This window comes from Zootoca vivipara, chromosome 7 (genome assembly GCF_963506605.1).
Source record: "Zootoca vivipara chromosome 7, rZooViv1.1, whole genome shotgun sequence".
Taxonomy (NCBI): Eukaryota; Metazoa; Chordata; class Lepidosauria; order Squamata; family Lacertidae; genus Zootoca; species Zootoca vivipara.
This window is the reverse complement of record NC_083282.1, coordinates 22,035,981-22,062,694: the sequence shown is the minus strand read 5'-3', so window position 1 is coordinate 22,062,694 and position 26,714 is coordinate 22,035,981. Positions and strand designations below refer to the sequence as shown.

The window sequence follows — 26,714 nt, the reverse complement described above, 5'->3', positions numbered from 1 at the left end:
TCCTCCTACCTTGTTTTCTGCAAATGGACATCCTGGCAGGCAGCTAAGGCTGCAAATCCTGCTTAGTTATGCTTGCATGAGACCCGTGGAAATTACTGTGATTTCAGTGCAATTTAACTTTATGTAGATTTAAAGCATGGCATTACACATGCCAATGTTGCCAACGTCTCACAATAGATTTGGGCATTATTTCTGGTTTATATCTTCATTTCTAGCGGTAACCAGCCAGATTCAACCTTTGTCTTCATCATGGCTTTGATCCTAGTTGAAATGTTAGCCAGTGGCTATGATGCTAAGACTGAGATTGTGCAGGTGGCATTGGCTGTTAGTAGTAGTTGTTTTTTCTGCACTTGTTTTTGGACTATTGTCATAAGGTACAGAAAGTTTGGATAGCTAGGCTTCCTACAAAAGTTGTGGCATTTCCAAAACTACCAACCTTATCAGTGACTCCTGGGGTGTTTAGTAGGTGACATCTCTACTCCCCGCCAAAAAACCCCACTCCTTTTGGAGTTTAATAATTATGTCATAAGGTGTGCAGATGATACAACCTGTACCTGTTGAGGAAGTGTGTATGTGATTTCAGACTATCCAATCTGACCAAAGTTGTTGGGGTTTAGCTCCTTTCCAAATCTCTGAAAAGGGGTGATGTGGACCATTTATTACGTCATAAGATACACTTTGTAGAAACCACCTCCCTGCATGGTAAAACACTGGCTGCATTAAAATGGGGCCAATTCCAGATCATACCATTTGTTATTATCCAGGTCATAACAACTGCCATTGTACTCAACTGAAACCATGCAACATCGATGCTGAAGTTATGAACCACCTCAGCAATAAAGTCAAAGCAAATGATTATATTTTGGCTTCAGGAATAAATACTTTTGTGTATGTTTATATCTTATCACATAAAAAATGGGGGGGGGCAGCACAAACTCTGTGCCTCCCTTCAACTCCAAATCACCCTACAGGCCTTGTCCACACCAGAGCATAATCTGAAATTCAAAGCTGCTCGTTTCTTGTTAATTTAGCATGGTCCACATGATGTCCACAGCATACATTCCCCCTCCCCAAAATCGAATTCCCCTGATTCAGGGATAATCCAATAAGTGGTGAAAACAATGACCCCAAAACACTGCATTTTGGGCTGTGGAAACTTTGCATTTTCTTCTTCTTTGGATGGATCAAACCTTCGCTTTAGCGTCTGCTCTTTCCGGCATTTCCTGCTCCATTCTCTTATCCTCTTGCAGTGCTTACATCTGGCAGCCTCCCCCTAGTTGTGAGTGCTGCCTTGACTCATTAGGCATCAGGTGATACAAGCAGCCAGTAGGGTTCCATCTGATCCTATAACTCTTACATCTGACCCACCCACTAGCTCTGCTCTGGCTCTTCATTCTCAGATGAGTTCAGCCCTTGCGCACTGCCTGTCTGAATAGTTGCTTGCTTCTTATCTCATCTGTGGAAAACGAGCCCTGACAGCAGGCCATGGTCAGCTGTATTGGCTTTGCAAATAAATAACAGAAGCAAAGCTTTTGACGAAATGTAAGCAAGAGCTCACTAGCCATTCTGGCTCTCTCTTAAATGATTCAGCGATGTAAAACTAAAAGACGAATTCAGATATGGATAAACTGGTTGGCGGCCCTCTTTAGTAATCAAACATGTCCTGCACAGGAAATATATTCACATACCCTCCAAGTGTCCCTATTTTTCAGGGACAGTCCTGGAATTACAGAATTGATCCCGGAATGTCCCACTTTTCTTTTCTTTTTTCCCTCCCCTCCACGTCTTTGAGAACAATTAAAAGTGGTGTGTGTATGTGTGTAGGAGGGGAAAAAAGAATGCTGTTTATACTGAAGATAAAATTCCTGCACCAAATGGACGGAAATGCTGAAGCGGGCATACAAAGCCCTTCCTATGATTTTGAAGGAAAATGTCTCCAATCCACTTTAAATTCTTCAATTGCAATGCTTCAGCAGCTGGCTATTTTTTAGGAAACACATGAAGCATTTATTCCTTTATTGTAAATGGAGCCTTACTCTGTCTACTAAGAAGTAAGTCCCACTGTATTCAATAGGGCTTACTCTCAAGTAATTGGGTAAAGACTTGCAGTCTTACACTACAATCCTAAGCATTTTTACTCAGAACTAAGTCCCACTGAGGACTTACTGTCTGGTATGTTCCTGATCATTTTCACAGATAATGATATTCTCAGAAGAAGAAAAAAATTCCTTCCAGTAGCACCTTAGAGACCAACTAAGTTTTTCATACCAATGACAATCTTAGTTGGTCTCTAAGGTGCTACTGGAAGGAATTTTTTTATTTTGTTTAGACTATGTCAGACCAACACGGCTACCTACCTGTAACTAGATACTCTCACAGATAATGATATTATCATTATCGTTATTATATCCCACCTTTTTTTTTGCTGTCAGGGACTCAAGGCAGCTTATAGCTAAAATTTTATTTCATTCCATTTATCTGTTGAAGGTGTTGTAATTGGCTCAAGGTGACCAATGTAGTTGTGTGGCGAGATCAAATGCAGGAGAAGCTTCCTGATGTAGAATAGAATGTCCCTCTTTTCATCGGATAAATAAAGGCTATGCTGCTTTATTCTCTGTCATCTCCAGGTAAAGCTAGGAAGGTCTCCTTCCTGACACCCTGGAGAGTCAATTCCAGCCAGGGTAGGCATTCCTGTGACAGATGGACCACTGATCTGAGTCTGTATAAGCAAAGTGCAGCTCTGATGGAAATTAGTAGCAGTAGTAGTAGTAGTAGTAAAGGTTTAAAAAAGGTAAACGTAAAGGATCCCTGGATGGTTAAGTCCAGTCCAAGGTGACTATGGGGTTGCAGCGCTCATCTCGCTTTCAGGCCAAGGGAGCCAGCATTTGTCCACAGACAGCTTTCCGGGTCATGTGGCCAGCATGACTAAACCACTTCTGGCGCAATGGCAGTGGCGGGGGCAGGGCTGGCACCCGTTCTGGGGGCGGGAGGCGCCTCCCGGAGGGCTGTAGCACACCTCCCGGGGGCACAGCGCGCCTCCCGGAGGGGCGTGGCACACATTCCGGGGGCAGGACACGTGTTTTGGGGATGGGGCGGGCGCCCGCCTCCACCGCCCCTTGGAGCAGCCCGCCTCCACCGCCCCTATCTTCCTATGCCCCTGTGCAATGGAACACCATGATAGAAACCAGAGCACACGGAAACACCATTTACCTTCCCGCCTCAGCAGGACTGGCGTGTTTTCAAAGTGCTAGGTTGGCAGGAGCCGGGACAGAGCAAGGGAACTCACTCTGTCACCGGAATTTGAACTGCCAACCTTCTGATCAGCAAGCCCAAGAGGCTCCGTGGTTTAGACCATAGTGCCACCTGCGTCCCTTTACCGTAGGTTTCAGGGTGGTTCACAGCACAAAGTTATAATATACAAAGCACAAAATACATAATAAAAATAATCAGAACATAATAAAAATAAAAAATAACCAAATATAATCAAAAGACACACTAATAAATAATACATTCTCCAAACAAAGCCCATAAACAATACTCCAGCCCACAAATACAAAAATCTAAATTAACATACAACATTTAACAACAATTTAAAACAACTCCACCTTCCAAATAAAACAACACTCACCCGAGTTAAAACCCCATCTCCATTAACACAAGGGGGCTGGCCTACCCCCTCGTTCCATCCCCAAAGTACCACCAGCAAAGGGATGATGCGGTGAAGATTGCATCAGACTGTATGACATCCATGTACTTGATGATTGTACCAGTTGCACTAAATTCTCCAAGTTCTGTTCTACAACAGATCCAGACCAGCCTTACCCAACCCGGTACCCCTGGCCGATATTTTGAGCTACCAACTGCCCTCAGTCACAGCCAGCATAGCCAATGGTCCTGGATTATGGGAGTTTAATTGTATTATTAGGGACCCAGGTGGTGCTGTGGGTTAAACCACAGAGTCTAGGGCTTGCTGATCAGAAGGTCGGCAGTTCGAATCCCTGCAACGGGGTAAGTTCCCATTGCTTGGTCCCAGCTCCTGCCCACCTAGCAGTTCGAAAGCACATCAAAGTGCAAGTAGATAAATAGGGACCACTCTGGTGGGAAGGTAAACGGCGTTTCCGTGTGCTGCTCTGGTTAGCCAGAAGCGGCTTTGTCATGCTGGCCACATGACCTGGAAGCTATCTGCGGACAAACGCCGGCTCCCTCAGCCTATAGAGCGAGATGATCGCTGCAACCCCAGAGTCAGACACGACTGGATCTGATGGTCAGGGGCCCCTTTACCTTTACCTTTAATTGTATTATACATACAATTTGGAAATATTGTCATGAATAGGATGAGATATTTGGCTGCACAAATATTCTCAGTCAGTTTTTCAGGTGCTGTGTAGATGGTAGTATAAGGTTTCATCACAAGCTATACCTGAGTGGAGCCAGGAGTTTTTGGTGCCTCTGCCGTCCTTGCTGGAGAGAGACAATAAAGTTTTCATCTAACTTCCAGGCTGGTGTGTCCTCTAAGCCTCCCATGACAGATGTCCTTCACTTTTCTTTCTCTCCCCCTCGGCCCCTCCCTTCCCCCATATTCCCCCTCAATGGAAAATTTCATAAAGCGGCAGAGAGTTTGGAATTGCTCTGCAAAGCACCTATTGTTCGAAGTCTAATTTTAACCTTGTCATACAGATTACTTTTTTGTATTCTGTTGAATGTGATATGTCGTAATTGTTTGTCAAGGCTAAGTGGTGTAGGACATAATAGCTTCTTAAAATAATGTTTTTGTAATGGCAGAAGAAGCATTCTAAAGGTCTGGGAAAATGCTGTCAAATACAGATGTCAGAAATACAAGAGAGTTTCAATTCCCCCCCCCAGTGTTTATTTGTATTAAATGCTTCTTGAAGCAATCGAGATGCTGAACTAGAAGCAAGAGTAGCTGTTTTATTTAAAATATCAGCACAATACTTTAAACAAAAAGAAAACATTTTTCTTGAGGTTTCATGTTTACTCTAAATTTGCTTTGAGGTTTACTTGCTTGCTGTGTTTTTATTAGACTAAACCAGGCATCCCCAAACTGCGGCCCTCCAGATGTTTTGGCCTACAACTCCCATGATCCCTAGCTAACAGGACCAGTGGTCAGGGATGATGGGAATTGTAGTCCAAAACATCTGGAGGGCTGCAGTTTGGGGATGCCTGGACTAAACAGCACATGGGTGACTGTCTTATACAAAGACAATTGATCTGATGTATCTGGCCCGTTGTCTACTTTGACTGGCAATGACTCACCAGGATCTGAAGGCAGGAGTCATTCCCAAGGCTTCTTTCTTGGTTTCTGGCATGATCCTCCCTAAGGAGCAATGCATGAACATCTGTCCCTTCCACTATTTACTCACAGTGCTGCAGTTGGCTTATTTTGCACAAGCCTGTGTTCCATTTTGTTGTCCGCCACTGAGCCTAGGGCTTGCTGATCAGAAGGTCGGCGGTTCGAATCCCTGTGACGGGGTGAGCTCCCGTTGCTTGGTCCCAGCTCCTGCCAACCTAGCAGTTCGAAAGCACGTCAAAATGCAAGTAGATAAATAGGAACCGCTACAGCGGGAAGGTAAACAGCGTTTCCGTGTGCTGCTCTGGTTTGCCAGAAGCGGCTTTGTCATGCTGGCCACATGACCTGGAAGCTGTACGCCGGCTCCCTTGGCCAATAATGCGAGATGAGCGCCGCAACCCCAGAGTCGGTCACGACTGGACCTAATGGTCAGGGGTCCCTTTACCTTTACCTTAATGCGGAAATATATCTATTTTTAAATGTATATTTTCTTTTAACTTGGCACACAGTAGATAATCAACCATCAGCCATCAACTGATATTTACAAATCAATTGCCTTCCCTTTGTGTTCCTTTTCAAAGTTAATGAGTTTCCAGAGAGGTTGCCCTCTTAGTCTTCTGCGGCAAAACCAAGGAGCCTAGTGGCATCTTAAGACAAAGTTAGTAAATTGGCTAATGGTCCACCGCAAAATTAACATTCTCTGCAAACATAAATGCTCAGTCAAGAAAACATCAGTTGGCTGTGGGGGAGGAAAGGAATTTAAAATTAAATTTTCATTTTAAAATGAAGATTCAGGGTGCTACGGTAAAAAAAAAAAAGTGCAGCCAAATTGTCCTGTTCTCTCCTCCCTTATTTGCTTTTTCACCTCTCCTCCACCCTCTTCTGTTGTAATTTCTGCTTTTGTAATCCCCCACTTTCCTCCCACCCCCTGATTTCTTCTCCTAGCTGCATAGGGTTCTATGTTTGCAAGCACTGCTTTCTAATGTCACCATCACTCCTCTGGCTCCCCTTGCTTCCTCTTACCGCATACAGACAGGAGCTTGTGCTGTGGCTTCTGGAAATATTCTGTGCAAGCCTAGGCATGGCTAAAGATGAACGTGCAGTGTGCGATCACATCATTTCTCCACTGCTTCTGCGATGCTGCCAGGAATTAAGCCATGGTTTGGCATAGCGTTAAGTCCAAATGAGGGTTTGTGGTTCATCTCTCCAAACAAACCACCGACAGTAAGTCAGAAACAAACCTTGGTTACAGCTGGTGGTTTGTCGAAAAGAAACAAACCATGAGTCTGGGTTCATACATAATGCCAAGACAGACCATGACACAATTTCCAGCAATATGGCATCAGGAGAAGTAGGGGAGGAACAAAGTACATAGTTTAACTATGGTTTAGTGCAACATGCAGAACAGATCGGCATGTTTCCATATGGTTACCTCACACAAGAGGGATAAAGAGAATTTGCTACTACTTCTGACTTGTAGGAGTTTGTTCTGTTAGATTAAGACTCCTTTATGTGTGCTGAGTTGGGAAGCCACGTTTCTATTAAAGTTTGTTTTGGAACACGAAAAGAACAATGAATAAAAGCCTAACATTATTTTATTCAGATACTGGGACTTCCTTTTTAATTATGACACAAGCTCTAGGGACGCCCACTGAAGGAACAAGCAAATTATCCAAGCTAAATGAACAGCTGTACCATTTCCCACAGAGTGGTGGATTTAGTTTCTCTCACAAGTATACACGAGCAATCCTGGGATGATACTGAGATATTGATTAAGTGCTTTCTTTAGCTGCACTTCCCCCTGACTGGGCAGAAAGAGGATCATCTTTATGAAAGGAACAGAGAGGGTTTGAAATTTGCATGGCCATGTGTCTTCTCTCTTAATGTCTTACTTCTGTCTTACACACTCTGCAATGTATATTTGTTGTCATAGGAAGAGCTTGCTGGATCAGGCCCATCTAGTCCAGCATCCTGTTCTCACAAACACCGCCCAGATGCCTCAAGTAGGACCTGAGCACAAAAGCACTATCCCCTTGTGTGGTTTCCAGAAACTGGTACCCAGAAGCATCATTGCCTCTGACCATGGAGGCAGAATATAACCACCGTGGCTTGTAGCCATTGATATCCTTGTTCGCTATGAACTTCTGCAATCCTCTTTTAAAACCAGCCAAATTTATTCGTGGGAGCAAGTTCTATAGTTTAACCATGAGTTATAGGAATACATCCTTTCTTTTATGTTGTTGTTGTTTAGTCGTCTAGTCGTGTCCGACTCTTCGTGACCCCATGGACCATAGCACGCCAGGCACTCCTGTCTTCCATTGCCTCCCGCAGTTTGGTCAGACTCATGTTCGTAGCTTCGAGAACACTGTCCAACCATCTCCTCCTCTGTCGTCCCCTTCTCCTAGTGCCCTCAATCTTTCCCAACATCAGGGTCTTTTCGAGGGAGTCTTCTCTTCTCATGAGGTGGCCAAAGTATTGGAGCCTCAGCTTCACGATCTGTCCTTCCAGTGAGCACTCAGGGCTGATTTCCTTCAGAATGGACCTTTCTTTTATCTGTGCCGAATTTTCCAACGTTCCGCTTCATTTGATATCCACGAGCTCTAGTGAACCCACTTCCTGCATGGCATGCTTTCATTTTATAATTCCTGTCCTGTCACTTCTAGCTTGCCTTTTTTTCTAAACTGAAACGGTCTCCCTCAGGAGGTGGCAGTCTCTCTTGGAGGTTTTTAAGCAGTGGTTGGTTGGCCATCTGTCATGGATGCTTTAGCTGAGATTCCCGCATTGCAGGGGTTTCAGACTAGATCAGGGTTTCCAAAACTTGGAACACCAGCTGTTGTTGGACTACAACTCCCATCACCCCTAGCTAGCTGGACCAGTGGCCATGAATGATGGGAATTGTAGTCCAAAAATGGCAGGGGACCTGAGTTTGGGAAACCCTGTCCTTGTGGTCCCTTCCAACTCTACAATTCCATGCTTCTGTTAAATACTTCAACCTTTCCTCATGGGGGAGTTGTCTCTATCCCCTCAATCATTTTGGTTGCCTTTTTCTGAAGCTTTTCCAACTCAATCAATATCCTTTAGAGGTGAGTTGACCAGAACTGTATAGAGTATCCCAATTATAGTGCCACCTTGTCTTTTGCAGTAAAATATCTTGGACCAGCCCTGCTTCTAAGGGTAGGCAAGGGAGCCTTTAACTTCTGCAGTGGAGAATCTTCTATTCAAGGAGGCTCCCAGCACAGCTGGAGCTTTTTAATCAAGCGGTTCCCCACTGCACAAGTTACAGACAAACACAGGAAAGCAAGTGTGAGCCACGCCATGACTGGATCACCATGAAGTAAGTTGCACACAAGTCCCATTGAAATAAATGTGCAAAGGGAGTCATGACTTGACAGAAACCCAATTGATTCCAATGGGAATAAACTGCAAATGACTTCAATTTGGATCTAACCCAGTGCTCCAAACCAAGCATCTGTGGATTGCGGATTTCGATCACAAATTCAGTAATGTATTATGTTAAGAACATGAAGTCTGTTCTTGCACACTACAACTGAGTGCCTGTTCAAACTTTACCTACAATTATGTTTTACGGAGACATAAAAGTTGTCGTCTCCCCCCCCCCTACCTGCCCCCCAGAATAGTTTCGTAAGACATGCCTGTGGAATTGTTCACAATAAGGCCATTGTGACTATCTTCATTCCAGTACTGACATTTAGTAAGAAGTAACCACAGTTACACTCTGGAGCTTACTTCAAAGCACCTAAAAAGCACTCTAGATGAGGAAAGGTCATATAAATTAACTTCTGAAAAAGACGTAATGTGATCACTTTGTTTAAACCTTTACATCATCTATAATGAAGGGAAACTGACAAAGGTCACACAGTTCACTAAATACAACAATTTCATATTCCAAAGTTAACAAAAGATCTGCCTTAAGCATTTAATTCTGTCTCATTAACAGTCCTCCCCATTCTAGAGGTGCACTTTCCACATGAAAGCAGTGACAGCCACCAAGTTGGTTGTAGGCTTCTTTGAACTTGTTATCACAGTCTCTCCTTGAACAGAAATGTGAGATCCTTCATTCTAGTTTGGTTCATCTGGATGTTTGCTATATCTGTGCCATCCTAGCTAAGTTGCAGTTTAAACTGACAATTTACCTGAGAGCTTAACAGAATATATGAAACTGACTTAGACACACATGGTGGATCTGAAGAGTGTGTTGAATACGCTCATATTGGCTTGGGTCCAATAAATACCTAGTGTGAGCAGAAAAGTACTTACGCTGGCTCAAGGGAGCCCCACTTATTTATCTCTGTAGTTCTACAGCTCCCCCTCCCCACATTTCCGAAGGTCCCTTGACCCTCAGGAGTGACCCTCAATGGGTGCGGGCAGGAGGAGCTTGGGAAACCTGATTGAGAGAGTGGAATTCTGCCGTCTCTCCTCTGGATATGACCCAATGTGCCAAAGTATATAGTCTCTGTAGCAACTGGAATCTGTGGCCATGATCCAAGGAAACACAAAATTTGTTCCATGCGCCACTACACCTTTTTTGTTGTTGTTGTTGGCACCCGTGTGTCTCAAGAGACAATGGAGCAGGCCTCTAAAGACAAAGTCAAACTGCTGCATTAGCAGCACTGAAGTGACCTCCCCGGGGTACAAGCAAGCCTGGGCAGTGTGTATGAAGGTCCTGGGCTACTCAGGTGATAAGACCCTCCTCTCGGCCTCACTGATGTGGTTTAGAGTACCTTTGGACTCAAATAAATTCAGGTGTCCAGCCAGATATTATAATCTGGTCAAGAATGGGGTTTTATGCTTGGATAGCTTGTAAAGAGATATGAGCGCCGCAGCCCCAGAGTCGTTCGTGACTGGACTTAACTGTCAGGGGTCCTTTAACTTTACCTTTTTAGCTTGTCCACAAACAGATAGGATTGGGCTGGTCAATGCAATAAATGGTTGGTGTGTGTGTGTACGTGCATGTGTGTGTATGAGAGAGAGAGAGAAATGATTGATTCTTTACAGAGGTCAATACTGTCATTTTGACACGTTTGTTTTGTGTGTGTGTCATGGCTCACCTTTGCTCTTCCATTTTTGATTTTAAGTATGCAGTAGGTTTACAGGAATCATCTACACTGTGACACAAAGGGCATTTTGAATGTAAAGGTAAAGGGACCCCTGACCATTAGGTCTAGTCGTGACGGACTCCGGGGTTGCGGCGCTCATCTCGCGTTATTGGCCGAGGGAGCTACCATACAGCTTCCGGGTCATGTGGCCAGCATGACTAAGCTGCTTCTGGTGAACCAGAGCAGCACATGGAAACACCGTTTACCTTCCCACCAGAGCAGTACCTATTTATCTACTTGTACTTTCACTTGCTTTCGAACTGCTAGGTGGGCAGGAGCTAGGACCAAACAATGGGAGCTCACCCCGTCGGAGGGATTCAAACCGCCGACCTTCTGATCGGCAAGCCCTAGGCTCTGTGGTTTAGACCACAGCACCACCCACATCCCTAGTTGACCATTAGAGACATTAAATCTGCAGTAAGATAATTGATGAAGAAAGGTTACATATCTATATATAGATATTTAGGGTTGTAGCATTTCTTTGTTGGCTAACTTATTCGGTTACAATTTATCTGAATTGTTTGAGCCAATAGTTTCCACTGCTACTCCGGTTGCAACTGTTGACAAATTGGGTCATGTGACTCTGAAAACAAAATCAGGTACCACGTAGCAGACAAAGTGATGTGATTGATCTGACACATGATGCTGTGATGTCATGGAACAACCACAAATAAAATCTTTGGGAGCTCCAGTAAATCAGACATCATGTCATAGTGAGTAAATAAGAGAGAGAGATAAAGAAATTTCAAATGCAGTGGTACCAAAAATTGTCTCAAACTGGGAAAGGAGCCTGAAGCAACAATTAAGGAGGGAAAAATTTTAGCATTAACAGTGCAGCCTTCTAGCTTGTGCCAATAAATATATTTTGTGTTTCAATTTATTCCGTTCCATTTTCCACAATCTATTTTAAAAAGTAACAATATTTAAGGAGGCCCTCAAGAGTAGACTGCAATTGAGGCAATGTATAATGTGAGAAAGATGTAATAAAATTAGTTCTTTGTAAAATTATCCATATTGAAGACCTTCATTTGTCTACAGACATTTGTAAGGCAAAGCAGCTGTTTCCCCCGTACTTGAACCAGTACAAAATGAGTTTAAGATGATTTAGTCTAATTCATATTTAGTCTATTTATATTGGGGTGCAATGAATTGTTACCTTATATGTTACGTGTGTGTGTGTGTGTGTGTGTGTGTGTGTGTGTGTTGCACCACAAGCATATGTATGATTTGTTTTGTAAAAACATTTTCACTTGTATATAATTGTGAAAAACAGGGCCTACAAAGCAATGTGCTTCCAAGCTGGCATAGTCTCTTTTGCTTCTGAGCGTTCAAACGCTGCAAAACTCCTTTCCAGGCAAGATGTGATGAGTTTTGCTGAAGACTTGGCAGACTTTGAATCGCTTCAATTAACCTGTGTGGATGGTTCTTGGGAGGACTTCTAGATGACCTGTTTATTGAGTGTTCATCCCAATTAGACAATGTTGGCTATTCTGATTTGTTTGTAGGGAGGTTAGATGCTGCCGCATCAAAGCAAATGTCATCCCACGCTTTCCAGGGCTCCTCCCCCCATCACATTCCCTATCACAAAAAGTTCATGTTTTGGGGAAGGTGGGTTTGTTGCAGCAGCAGACTTCTCAATCAATTATATTTGTGGCACTTGAATTTGCCAGTACTGTATATAGTTGAATCCCACTTGGAAAGTGGAATCTGAAAGTCCCCAGTGTTTCAACCTGCAGTTGAAGGTGTCGCTGCTACCTCCTCCTCTGATTAGGCATTCCTGCCTCTCCAGCTCCCTGGAGAGGGAGAAGAGCTTGCATAGGAGTCTGATACCTAGGCTATGTTTCTCTGGGAGACGTGGAGAATAGGTGAGGTTTGAAAGTGGGGTGTGGGTGGCTGGGCTTTACCGTCAGTTGGCATGTATGATAATTCCTTGAATTGCAGCAGGGGGAGCATTGCATGGTAAGCAGGACACCCACTTTCACATGTGGAAATCCTAATCTGTTTTTCGCAATTGCCACCAACTCAGTTTCCCATACCCTCCAACATTTTTCTGATGAAAATGGGGACATCCGATTCTATAATATTTTTATCATTTGTACCCCACCCATCTGACTGGGTTGCCCCAGCCACTCTGGGCAGCTTCCAACATACAAGTCATACCTCGACAACCAAACGCTTCGACTTCTGAAGGTTTTGACTTCCGAAGTTGACAACCCTGGAAGTCTTTTCTCCCCACGCACCCAGCGCGCGTGTTCTGCACCCACGCATGCGTAGAAGTGTGGAATTGCGCTTCGCGCATGTGCCAACATTTCGACAACCGAAAACCTCGACTTACGAAGACGGCCGCAGAACGGATCATCTTCGTAAGTCGAGGTACCACTGTAGATAAAAACATAATAAAAATGTATACATTAAAAAACTTCCCTATGCAGGGCTGCCATCAGATGTCTTCTAAAGATTGTAAAGTTACTTATCTCCTTCCCTTGGGAGTTGCGTAACTCCATACCCTCCAACATTTCCTGAATGAAAATAGGGACGTCCTAAGGAAAACCGGGACTTTCCAGGATCAAATCAGAAACCAGGATGGATTGTGTAAATCTGGGACTATCCCTGGAAAATAGGACACACTCTGGTCTGGTTTCCTCCCATATCAATATTACTTACATACCACCTTTCCATATATGTTCGAGATGGTTTATATCCATCTGACAAAAAATGCAGCCCAACAAGATTATGAACAACTGGTCTGCAGCATCCCAATAGTTAAAATGCACATTCATAAAAAAGAAATTTATATATTTTAAGGAATAAATCTGTTAAAACAAATAATTCATCCAAACATTCAGTTCATCAAAATTGCAATAGGGGGCTGCCAAATAGGAGGTAGGAGGAGGCATGGGAATGGGTTGGTTTTTGTACAAGGAGGGGAGGGGGAAAGCTGGGAGTAGGCAGGAGAAATAGGGAGTGGAGGTAAAATGGGGTACAATAGGGGCTGCAGGGTAATAGAAGGCAGATTCATATTTCAGTGTAAAGTGTAGAGGAGGCTTAGCAGCTGCAGTGTGTAGGAAAAGGAGGTCACTATGGGAGTGGTCTGTTTGCAAGGGGAGTTGCAGAAAAGGAGAGGAGGAGGAAACATGGACATGGGGTTGAATGTGAAAACGGGTGCACACCAGGGCTGCAAAATAGACAAGAGAAGTGGCTTCAGAAATGGGGTTGGGAAGGTGAAAGGGGGGGGGCTTAGGAGTTGCATGATGTGGGAAGGGGGATTTTTATTTTGCATGGGTGGAGCAGTAGCAGCACTGCAGTTTGTTAAGAGTTATTGAGAGACCCCTGTTCCCGGAGTTCTCCGGGAACAAAGATGGTTTGTTAAACCTCTGGGAGAACCGGAGCTCTGTGAGGGGAACAGGGGTCTCCTGGCAACTCTCAGCAACCATAGCAAACTACAGTTCCCAGGCTTCTCTGGGGGAAGCCACAGCTGTTTAAAGCATTACGGCAGATGGTGGAAACTTCCACTCATTTTGTGTATGCGCAGTGGATTGTCCTGAGTGTGAATTGGCTATATGATAGCTTTACATAGCCAATCTGTCCTTCCCTTGGGGATGGAACTGTATGAGGTGATTCACAGGTTTATTCCCATCTCTGTGATCTTAAAATATCTATATATAAAACTACACAAGCTTCATTGCTCATAGCCCAAGAAGATCACAGTCCACAATTAAAATAAGAGAGAAAACAGATCCTCACTTACAAGGAAGAAAAGACAAAAATTGATCGGCAAAATTTATGGCAGTTTGCAAGCAGGAATGTTGCAGCATTATCAACCCCTTCAGCTTACCGTAGAAACAAATAAAAGAGGATCAAAGGCCGTATACATTTCAGAGATTATACCTAAATATGTAAAGGTTGGGTTTGTTTGTTTGTTTGTTTGTTTGTTTTTGAAAAGAAGATCTCTGTGATATTTAATGTCAAACAAAATGATCAGAAGCACAGGCGAATCCCACCCCACCCCCAACTGACTTTGATGGAATTGCAAACTCTTTGTGAGTATAACTGCTGGAGAAAACTGAGGGAAAGGGAAAGGTAGTGTAGGTAGATCATTAATGAAAATTAATAAAGCTGACAACAGGACCATATTTTTTGTGTATCATAATGCCTGCATCTTCAGAGGCTGCTGGAAAATTAACTGAAAACTTTATTGACATGCAGTGCCTTGGGATGTAAGGAGAATATATGACAGGAAAAGTTCTAAGTGCTATTATCCTTTCCCCAGTTACCATTGAAATGTCAGCAGTGCTGATTAACCACTGCACATTAATTGGTATGCTTTCTCTATATGCGAATGTACATATTTGTACATTCACACCATTTCTCGCCATTTATTTTATAATAAATAGTCCAAACAGAAAAACAAATAGAAATCACTAGACATTTACATACAATATGAAGCAAGTCCCTTTATCCTCTGGAACGGTAGCATTTGGCAGATTCAGGAATAAATAATCATTTGTGGTGAGGGTATGCCTTATCAAACATATGCAGATCAGCACTAATTAATGCTAATTAAGGTTTCCTGTCTATCTAGTTGGAAAAACGTCCAAATGTTATGAAATCAGTTAGTATGCCTATTACCCTAATTGTTTTATATGGGATGGATCTTAATTAAAATATGTAAATTGACCTTAATTGCTATATACTAATGGGGGTTCATGTTATCTCTCCAGAAGTGACAAGATGGTGAGTAGGGGTACTTAACCAAATAATTCTATGAAATCCTTAACTAAATGGCCTTTACCCAAAAAAATCATTTTTTATTATAAATTGCCAAAAGAAGTTATTTACATGCAGCAATTTTTTTTTCTGATTTAAGTGTCTTAAACACACCCACACCCACAGGTAGGGAGAAAAAAAATCAAATGGAATCTTAATTTTCCTTTGCTCCACAGGATGAAGATTTTCTTTTAACTTTATGGTTTTGATCTGAAGTGGTTTAGTAATAGCATATTATAATATTGGACTCTTAATATTGTCCATATCATTCACCCTGAGTGCCTAGTGGTTTCTGAGCTCTCTGGCTAGGGTTAGACTCACTGAAATAAAAGAATCTTTGTTTACTGAAATGAAAATGCTCAAGTTTGCCTGGGGGTTTATTCATTTGTGTGCACTCTCTCTCTCTCTCTCTCTCTCTCTCTCTCTCTCTCTCTCTCTCTCTCTCTCTCTCTCTCTCTCTCTCTCTCAATTCTATATAAGGTATTTCACTTCTAATTGTGTTAACACGTTGGTGTGGTCCCAGGCCCACATCTAGCTTTGCAACTTTTGGGAATGCTGCCAGACCAGGTTACCAGAAGTGAAAGTGTGATATGTGCAATTGCGCATGCATGGTATGGCCAATAGACAGCATTGTCTGTGTCCCCATCTTCAGACACTCAAAGGGTGGGTGAGAATTGCCTCCATCTGTGTATTATGATTATGATTATTTAATAAGTCTCTGCAAAACAACAACAGAGCACTGAGTGCATCATTTCACATATTGTTAAAACATGAGTGGTCAATGTAGGCTTTCCACAAACACGTTTGTGAAATTGGTGGGAGAAATTTGCTATCTACTTCCCTATGAAAAGAAAGGGGACCGGGTTGTTTAATCAAAGGTGCCTCTCTTTGTAACACCTTTTGCGACTCTCTGAGCCCAGTTAGTTGCTCTGAAATAGCCACATCCCAGATATGGTTGAACCCAGCCTCAAAGTGGTAGCTTAGCCTGCCTGTGTCTTTAACACTACCCATGGTGTCAGGATGGTGTAGTGGTTGCTCACAAGTAACAGCACCAAACTCCAACCTGAACGTTTACAGGTTTAATGTACATAATATGTACAGTGCAGAGCTACAAGTTCATGTCTGTCTCACTCACTCGCAGAATCCAGGAGTGCCCCCTTCTGGTTTCGACCCCAACATAAGAACTTGGGCACCCTTAGCCTCTGCCTCCCCTCTTTGTGTTTCAATCCCCTGTGCAATTGGGCGACGGAAGTAGCGTCTCCTTCGCTGAGCCCTCTTAGCTAAGGTGGTGCAAGGGCTCAGAGACAGCATCCTGGAGCCCTCTCTCCTCCATGCTGGCCAGCTCCCTCTCCTCCCCACAGGATGTTTGGCTGCTTTCCCGGCTGGTCGAGGTGCTACTCGAAAGAAGGGACCGAGGCTCCCTATACCCCAATCTCCTGTCTCCCTCCTCCCGCGGACCCTGTGGGCAGCCCCTGACACATGGCCTTCTAGACCAATTGCTTTCTGTATCTCTTACCCAGATTCCATTTCTCCCCCAGCCCCTTCTCTGCTGTCTTCCTTCAGTGTGTGTGTCAACTGTTTGCTTCCTCTTATACCAGACACCCCCAAACTTCAGCTCTCCAGATGTTTTGGAATACTATTCCCATCTTCCGCGACCACTGGTCCTGTTAGCTAGGGATCATGGGAGTTGTAGGCCGAAACATAGGGAGGGCCGCAGTTTGGGGATGCCTGTCTTATACATTGCACAGCACCTGGTGAAACAGTTATGCCATAGCTACATTTTCGCTGTAAGATTAGCAGGCATCTGTTCAGATATACGCAGCAGACTCTCCTCTATTACCACATTTCTACATTTTATCAAAACCCATTTTTTCCTGCACTGCTCTGGTTGATATCTTCTTGTTGTTGTTTAACTTGTTTTTTTCCTCCTTTTCATTGTCTTAATAGGACATTGTAACAAATGTTTCTCCAAGAATAATACGTGGCGTTACCTCAGGCCCCATCTATGGTCCAGGCCAAGGCTCTTTCCTGAACATTGAGCTCATTAGTGAGAAAACGGCAGCCTACTGGTGTAAAAGTGTCTCTGAGCTGAAGATGGACTTCCCTGACAAAGTAAGTTGAGCTTTGATGCAAAGGAAGTTCCCATAGGGGCTGGAGAAGAGGAGAGGAGGTCTAGTCTGAGAGACGGCTCATGGTGCATATATTTATCCTGTTTTCACGCCTGGTAAACAGGTTCTGCAGGGTTTTATGGTTCGGAAACCTGCAAAACTTGTTTAACTAGAGGTGAAAGTAGGGCAAAAGAAATGTCTTTATGCCATGAACTGCTTGCTTAAAAAAACTATTTTCTTCTCCAGTTCTGTGTGCAAATACATTGTTTGTACAATAGCAAACAGTAATGTGTGTAATGTAGTTGAATGTAGCCATGCATTCAGTTACAAACTATCCTGATTGTAATGGTAAATTTATCACTAAATGAGGATAGATTTTTGCAGCCTGAGTAGAAATCTCTTGGTGCTTATAATAAAATGCTCTGTGTAATTTTAGGGCTTTTTTGTTCATATCCCTGAAAAAGTATATAATACCTGATAGGGTGTGCATTATTTATTTTTATTTATTTATTTACTTAGACCATACTCAGAAAGGTTTCTTTTCTTTCCTAAATGAACTTAACAAGCAAGTGAATGACATCCTCTGCTCAAATGAGAGAAAAAGCAGAGATGAGTGTACAAAAGAATATCAACTAGTGATTATAGTAAAGTAAATTACTGTGTTATGGTAAATATTAAAAACAGAAGGAAATTTGATATATAATTGCCTTTGCATTGTAATAGAGGCAGTTTAAACAGTGGGTTCAAAAATCATCATGCTAAGAATTAAGCCTTTGTCACTATCAAAGCAATTGACAGTGCTTTGAATTGATGTTTGGTACAAAAGGAATTGTATTCAAATTATTCAAAATTTAGCTGCATTAACTCTTATGATTCACATGGCCCTGGTGGGACTTGAGCTGAACAATATCATTTAAAATGGGTTGCTAATTTTCAGATGGCATTCAATTGCACACCAGCAAATGCAGGTTGCCCAATTAAAGTGGATTTGGCACAACAAGCTCACACCTTTAAAAAGCCATTTTAGTGGATAAGGAAAGTGATAGGAAATGCACTGGGAAGTGTGAGATAACAGCTGTTTGACGTGATTTCAGAGAACTTCTCCACTAGGGAATGGATGCAACTGTCAATTTTGGTTTCTATCAGTTTCTGATTCCAATTTTAAATTCAGTCCTCCACATTTCAGCCGCAATTAGCAGTTAGGGAGAAAAAAACCTCACGAAAATTTGTCAGCATGCTGACAGTGGAGACTACTGGAATTTTGTCTGGAGTCTAGTTGCTTTTATCTTCTCCTAAGATACTCAAGGGACGCGGGTGGCACTGAGCCTAGGGCTTGCCGATCAGAAGGTCGGCGGTTCGAATCCCCGTGACAGGGTAAGCTCCCGTTGCTTGGTCCCTGCTCCTGCCAACCTAGCAGTTCGAAAGCACATCAAAGTGCAAGTACCTATGGCAGGAAGGTAAAAGGCATTTCCGTTTGCTGCTCTGGTTTGCCAGAAGCGGCTTGTCATGCTGGCCACATGACCTGGAAGCTGTACACCAACTCCCTCGGCCAATAACGCGAGGTGAGCGCCGCAACCCCAGAGTCGGTCATGACTGGACCTAATGGACTGGGGTCCCTTTACCTTTTTAAATACTCAAGGATGATATTATTTGGTTCTTCAGAGCACGCAGCATAGGAAACGTGGCCTTGCATTGACCATGCATTCCATACATAGAGAGAAATCACAACTGAACTGGAGGGAGCTGAACATCTCAAGGCCTGGTTAATGATGATGATCATGATTTATTTATACCACACTGATGTGGCTGGGTTTTCTCAGCCCCTATGGGCAGCTCCCAAGAGAATAATAATAATAATAATAATAATAATAATAATAATAATAATAAAGCAACAAAACATCAAACATTAAAAACTTTCCTGAACAGGTGTCTTCTAAAAGTCAAATAGTTGTTTATTTCCTTGACATGTGATGGGAGGGCGTTCCATAGGGTGGGTGCCACTACTGAGAAGGCCCCCTGCTTGGTTCACTGTGACCTCACTTCTCGCAGCGAGGCAACCGCCAGAAGGCCCTCAGTGTTGGAGCTGAACGGTGGAGGTGGAGATGCTCGTTCAGGTATGCTGGGCCAAGGCATGTAGTTAAACATGAGCAGAGCTGGCTCACAGTCATAGCAGCCATTGAACAAAGCACAACACTTCCGACTTTCAGGGGAAATCATCTGCTAGAGCAAGGGTGGTGGGTGGAAGCAGTACCTCCTTCCCCTAGTGTAGTTCTCTCACCTTCAGTGGGATTGCACAAACTTAAGCAGTCAGTGAATTGGCTCATAATGTCAGTCAATCAATTTTGATGCGCGAGTGTCTGCCAGACCGTCATTGTAATGAATGGAGCACAAGAAAGGGCTTTAGAAGATTGACTATTAATAAAGACATCCACAATGAATACAGCTTTAAAAAAATATCATTGAAAGTGAGTGACAAGTTTCCCTGAGTGTACATAAGCACTTAGTGACCCTTATTCAGTATTTGACAGTGCATGTTGTGGCATTTTAATGGAACATTTGATAAATTAAGCTGTCCTGGAAACAGGGATTTCCTTAGCCAAACAGAACTCTTGAGTAAAGTATATTAGTGATGTTTGACTGACAATTAAATCCTTTCACCATTGGTTCAGGAAATATATTTATTGTCAGTAAATAATGACTGGCTAAGCAAACTAAAAACCATACCACAAGAGCTAAACATTGATAGATAGATGATAGAGATAGATAGATAGATAGATAGATAGATAGATGATAGATAGATAGATAGATAGATAGATAGATAGATAGATAGACTGTATATAGACTGGTACAGGATTGTAGACTTAGGTCCCACATAATCAGATCTGTGGGTTGCCATCACTTTTGTGACTACTTCTACCCTAAGGTGTACATGAAGGGAGTCTTAGTCGTCTAGCAATACATGTCTGGCTATAATAGCCACAAAGTAGATTTATTTATTTGCATGTATCACCGATCTAAAGGCAAAAAAGACTGTGGTGGACAATGTAAAATCAACAGTAACATATTCATTTAAAAAATAATAATTTTATTAAGAATAGTACAATGAGCTAAAAGCAAAAAGAGGGGGAAAGAAAAAGAATAAAAACATTTTAAAGGGTTGAGGAAAAAACAATAATACAACAGTAAATTATAATTAAGATTGCAGAACTACATAACATGTATGTAAAAGGATAAACTTATTGTTTCCCTCAAATGTCCATTGATTCATGGGTCATGAAGGCTTCAGTAAATATGTTCCAAATATCATTACATTTGTCCATACATAATCTTCGCCTGAAAGCGATCCATTAATGGGTTGCAAGGGCTGTTGTGTCGTCTATCCATTGATTGAAAGAGGCTATAATTTTTGTCCTTCCAATAGATCTAATGATACAGTAACATAACATTACATTCATAAAACAAATGCAAAATGTGTTGATCTGATGTACTGAATTGTGATGGATGCATCAGCATGGCTGGATCACCCCTGAGGAAAAGCCAGGGTGAAAAGGGGATCTTTAAGCCGGCACCAAATGCCAATACTGTAGTCCAAAGGACAGATGTCACCACACTAAAAGGCTCTGGGAACCTATGGCACCACTAAGAAAGTCTCTTGCGAGGACTGAAGTGGCAGGAGGCGATCTGGTCCCAAGTTGCTCAGGCCTCTATAAACCAAAAGCAAGAGCTTAGACTTGACTAGTATCATATTGGTAGCTGGCATAGCTCTTTCAGCACACAGATAGATAGAACAGACCTTGCTGCAGCATTCTGTACTCGCTGTAGCTTCCAGGCCAGTGTTAAGGGTTGCCCCATACAAAGCACATTGCAATAATCCAATTAATAAAATGATGGGTGGGTGTTTTTTTGGGGGGGTTGGCATGGTAGTTGTAACTATCCTATTGACAACCTAGACCTACAGGCTAAGTTTAATATCACCTTTCTCCAGTGAGCTCTGTGAGAGAATTAGGAACTATTGGAATTACTAACAATTTGCCTGATTATGGTTCCTACGATACACTGTTGTGGCTTTCCCCAGAGAAAGTGGTATAATGTAGATACGCTTCTTGTCATGTAAATATTCCTTTTCAGGAACCTGTGTGTGTGTGTGAGAGAGAGAGAGAGAGAGAGAGAGAGAGGAGAGAGAGAGAGAGAGAGAGAGAGAGAGAGAGAGAGAGAGAGAGAGAGAGAGAGAGAGAGAGAGAGAGAGAGCACATATATGTAATTACAGTGCTGCTATGAAGAAATATATATTTATGGTGTCTGTTAAAAACCCTTTTGTCTTCCATACTCTTTATACCTGGGGACTGATATCTAAAATCAACACTTTATTGAGCTATATTTTCATAGCCGAACTATAATATCCTGTCCAGTCTGATGGAATCACAGGTGTTCATTTTATATGAGATGTTTAGGTTCTTGAGCGAAGAACCTTGAAGCTGGAAATGAAGTGTGCGCTATCTCGAAATGACAAGAGTGGCTAAGCAAATGTGTAGTTGAATGACTGGAGTTGTGTTTCTCTCTCTCTCTCTCTCTCTCTCTCTCTCTCTCAAGACGGCCACAAACTACACCTGTAAAACATCAGTTTGCACTCCTGAATGAACCACTCTGCCTTATTGGCTGGCTGTGATTCATTATCAGGAAGATGCATTACAATTTATTGCCATGAAACACTGTGATTTGATATCTCAGGAAGTGCCGCATTACCCACACCAGAAAAGGTGTTCCCTTGGCAGAAATGCATATAGGATACACATTGTATTTTTTTTTTTCTAAGGCAGGGAAGAAATTATGTCAAGTGCTTGTGCGAGAGATAAATAAGGGCTCCACTTCCCAAGTTTTCTGTGGATTTACCTTCAGTTGTGCGGAATAGCCGTCTTTCTCTCCATCCCATGCCTTTGTGTTGCTGAAATAGCTTTTTATGAAAAAAAAAAAACGATAGTCAATGGTACAAAACAATAAAACACATTGGAGATTTGTATCTTCAGTAAGAAGCATCCTTTGCTTAGAGCGCAAGACATTGGTCCTATTAGGAAGGAATGCATTTCACAATTTTATGAGGATGATAAGCACATCTTGAAGACATTGCCCCAAGGTGTAAAGTAGGAGAAAATTAAAGCTGTTTCTGAAATAATCTGCCAGGCCTCTTCCGGAAAATGAGCTGAGAGCTTCTCTTGATTACTGGGAAAAACAAACCCTTAATGGCGAAAGACAGCTTTAGTACTCACAGCACCTGATCTTAACAATTCAGCTAACGCCAGTACTGAAAGCTCCTCTATGAAGGAACGGAAGACGAGCTCTTTGCAAGAATACGGAGCATGGCTTAAAATGTGAGCCATTCTGTAGCTCAGCATTCCTTTCCTCCTGAAATATGATGCACGATTCCATTGTTAAAAGTGCCCTGTGTCTGTGCACGCGCTCACACACATGAACATTCATGTACACAAATACATTGTCATCCGATTGCAGAACCTTGCTTGAATTTTGCATTCCAGCAGTGGGAGATCTAAGAAGCAGAGCTCACTCCACTGGATTTGCTGTGACAGGCCGGCCCCATCAGGCCTCTTCTCGCCTCCCCAGAGGAGCCATTCCATCAGGCTGCCTCAATGGGTGGTGGTGGTGGGAAATAGGAAGCAGGAATAATAATAATAATAATAATAATAATAATAATAATAATAATAATAATAATATGCCACCCATTTGACTGAGTTGTCCCAGCCTCTCTGAGCAGCTCCCAACAAAAAAACACAATAACTCATCAACCATTAAAAACTTTCCTGAACAGGGTTGCCTTCAGTTTTCTTCTAAACATCAAATAGTTATTTATCAGTTTGACATCTGAAGGGAGGGTGTTCCACAGGACGAGCACCACTACCAAAAAGGCCCTCTGGTTCCCTGTAGCTTCATGTCTCACTGTGAGGGAACCACCAGAAGGTCCTCAGAGCTGGACATCTCATTGTCTGGGCTGAACAACATTTCATCCGTTTTACTGGAACTACAGCTCCATAAGGCACCTCCTGCCCCTGAACTGTGCCAGCTGGTCATTGTAGGAGCAGCTGTTTAGAAACTAGTACCTGAGATTTGGGTTTTATTTTTTTTCTTCCATGCCTGTCCTTTCCCACTTGTGTGGGTTGTTGTTGTTGTTGTTGTTGTTGTTGTTGTTGTTGTTGTTGTTGTTGTTGTATTGTAAGCCTGTGGTTAAGAACTGTCTTGTTTTGATTGAATGTAAGCTGCTCTAGGACCCTTTTTGGCTGAGGAGCGGGGTACACATGCACATAGCTGCCAAGTCTCCCGTTTTTCACGGGAAATCCCCGTATTTTAAACCATTTCCCGCTGGCAGCCCAGATAGGAAAAAAATCCCGTAAATCCCCTGGATTTCCTACCTGCTAGGGAGGCTCCATTTTGGGTCCTGGCGCCGCCCGATTTCCAGTGCCTGGACATGGGTAGCGCAGCACCAGAAGTTGCTTCTACACATGTCTGGACATGTGTAGAAGCGACTTCCGTTTCCGCTCTGCCCATGCCTGGGCACTGGAAATCGGGCGGCGCCAGCACCAGAAGTTGCTTCTATGCATGTCCAGACATGTGTAGAAGCGACTTCCGGTTCTGCGCCGCTGCTGATCCCGCATTTTTCAGCGGGAGACTTGGCAGCTATGCACATGGATAAATAAAAATATAAAACTATAAATACACATTCTGTTCAATGTAACAGTGAGATAGGAGTCTGAACACAATCCTGAGTGTTTTTACTCCAAGGTATGCTCCAATTCAGTCAGTGGGACTTACTTCCAAATCAGTGAGTGTAGGGTTGCAGCTAACAGACCGATCCTAATGAGATGTTGGGGTGGAGCGATGTGGTGGATTTATTGCTGTATCCTGAAACCTTGCTGGTTCATGCTGACTAGGATAGGAAGTGCCCCTGGCTTCTTCTCCTTTTCAGTTCCAGCTTTGGGATCATGCCTGTGGAGCTTTGAAACCAGTGAATTCAAGTATACCTGCAGTATATAAATATTGGCCTTGGAATATTCCACAATACCATGAGGAAACAGTTGGGCACAGTTGTAACTGGGAATAATGGGTGAAGCCGAGGAGTTGGCAATAAACCATCTTTGCCCTTCTCCAGCCCTGGAGCCCAACTGTACAATTCCATTTTCCCAGCCGAAGTTAAATAGTGTAATAAGGATTTTACAGTTTGCCAGATGCCATTCCATCGAGTCCAAAAGGACATTTATTGAAGGGATGAGACACGCATCTCCATGGTTTTGCAGTATGCCTGTCGCATGCCTTCTCCAGAGAAGCATTACAGGTACTCTGTACAAGGCTTCATCCTGTAGGCTAGAGGGATGCATGGGAAGGGAAGTTTCCATTCATAGAATTGTAGAGTTGGAAGGGACCCCAAGGGACATCTAGTCCAACCCCCCTGCAATGCAGGAATCCTTCCCACAGCCATCCCTGGGTGGGCTCAAACCTTCTTGTTAGCAGGCAGATACCGTACCCCATTGTGCCACTGTCTTGTGGAACAAAAAGGCCTGCAAAATCCCTGCTGTTATCAGTTAGCTCTTCCTTACCCCAGTTTTCCTCCATTTCACAAAGATAAGTTTACTTGGAAAAGGCTATCACATCGCTTAGCTTATGATATGTTGGGTATTCCTTTTTAGGGGATTTGCATTCATTTTCAGTCCCCCATTCCAAAACATTTGTTTCCCATCATTGCTACTTTTTAATCCCAAATTTCACATCCATTCCTCCTGACTCTTGCCGGAAAAAAATAGGCTGTAGGAAGGGGGAAACAAGTTTTTTGCATGCTGCGGTATGCAGAGGGCATACACAATCATCTTCAATCATTCAGCCCTAGTTTTCTGTAGCTTTATTCTCTGCAATTCTTTACCCTCTCATAAAAATCATATTGAAAGACCTGCTACTCTCATTTGGCCATTTTGACTATGAGCTGTAGGAATCCATTAATCCAGTAGCTGTCCATTTTAGCTTTGAAATCACAATACTGGTTTCTTGAGGACAGAAATCGATGCTGATATGCACCGTAGCTGATGGTGTTTTTTTTTTTTTTTTAAAGCACTTCTATGACAGGTCCATCTGTTGACTATTTGACAAAAGATGGAATTCGGAAGTAACACGGGACTAGTAATGCTCATGAGATAATGGCATGTGGGGGTCTCCTAAGACAACAGAGACAGAACTTACAAGATAGAATAGGGAAAGACATCAATATTGTATCACGCATGGAAGTGAACCCTCTGGATGCTGATTAGCTAAGACGGCAGGGTAGCACGGAATGTAAACGCGCTTTCTCATTGCTCAGAATGTTCGTCGTTCAGCTTCAGTGAGGAAAGGGAAAGTTGTCAGAATGGCTGGGATCTAATCCTTACATTTTCTAGGGGAAGGAGCAGTTTTGTGGGACAAACTGTGTCCTGAGCAGAGGAGACAATGACCAGGGGATAATATGTCTGAAGGTAGACTGCAGAAAAAGCAGTGGGCTGAGAAACAGGAACCTGAGGGAAGATTGGGCAGGTGAAAAAGTATTGGTTGCATTTAGTGTGCAGTGGTACCTCAGTTTATGAACACAATTGGTTCCGGAAGTCTGTTCATAAACTGAAGCGTTCATAAACTGAAGCAAACTTTCCCATTGAAAGTAATGGAAAGTGGATTAATCTGTTCCAGACGGTCCGTGGAGTACTTAAACTGAAGCGTTCATAAACTGAAGCGAAATTTCCCATTGAAAGTAATGGAAAGTGGATTAATCCGTTCCAGACGGGTCCGCAGAGTACTCAACCTGAAGCGTACTTAACCCGAAACATGGGTATAATTGGTTCTGGTAGTCTGTTCATAAACTGAAGCGTTCATAAACTGAAGCCAACTTTCCCATTGAAAGTAATGGAAAGTGAATTAATCTGTTCCAGACGGTCCGTGGAGTACTTAAACTGAAGCGTTCATAAACTGAAGCGAAATTTCCCATTGAAAGTAATGGAAAGTGGATTAATCCGTTCCAGACGGGTCCGCAGAGTACTCAACCTGAAGCGTACTTAACCCGAAACATGGGTATAATTGGTTCTGGAAGTCTGTTCATAAACTGAAGCGTTCATAAACTGAAGCGAAATTTCCCATTGAAAGTAATGGAAAGTGAATTAATCCGTTCCAGATGGGTCCGCAGAGTACTCAACCTGAAGCGTACTTAACCCGAAACATGGGTATAATTGGTTCTGGAAGTCTGTTCATAAACTGAAGCGTTCATAAACTGAAGCCAACTTTCCCATTGAAAGTAATGGAAAGTGAATTAATCCGTTCCAGATGGGTCCGCGGCGTTCGTAAACTGAAAATTCGTAAACCGCGGTGTTCATAAACCGAGGTTCCACTGTATAATGA

General features: G+C 42.9%; 1 protein-coding gene across 5 annotated transcripts in view; it reads left to right on the top strand.

The window, feature by feature from the left end:
- DPYD (dihydropyrimidine dehydrogenase) overlaps positions 1-26,714 on the top strand; it is a 504,044-nt gene that overhangs the window by 323,416 nt on the left and 153,914 nt on the right. For all 5 annotated transcript variants that reach the window (XM_035123777.2, XM_035123779.2, XM_035123778.2 and 2 more), the window contains one exon: positions 17,140-17,304. In XM_035123777.2, the coding sequence (XP_034979668.2) occupies positions 17,140-17,304 (165 nt within the window). The remainder of the gene's footprint in view (positions 1-17,139; positions 17,305-26,714) is intronic.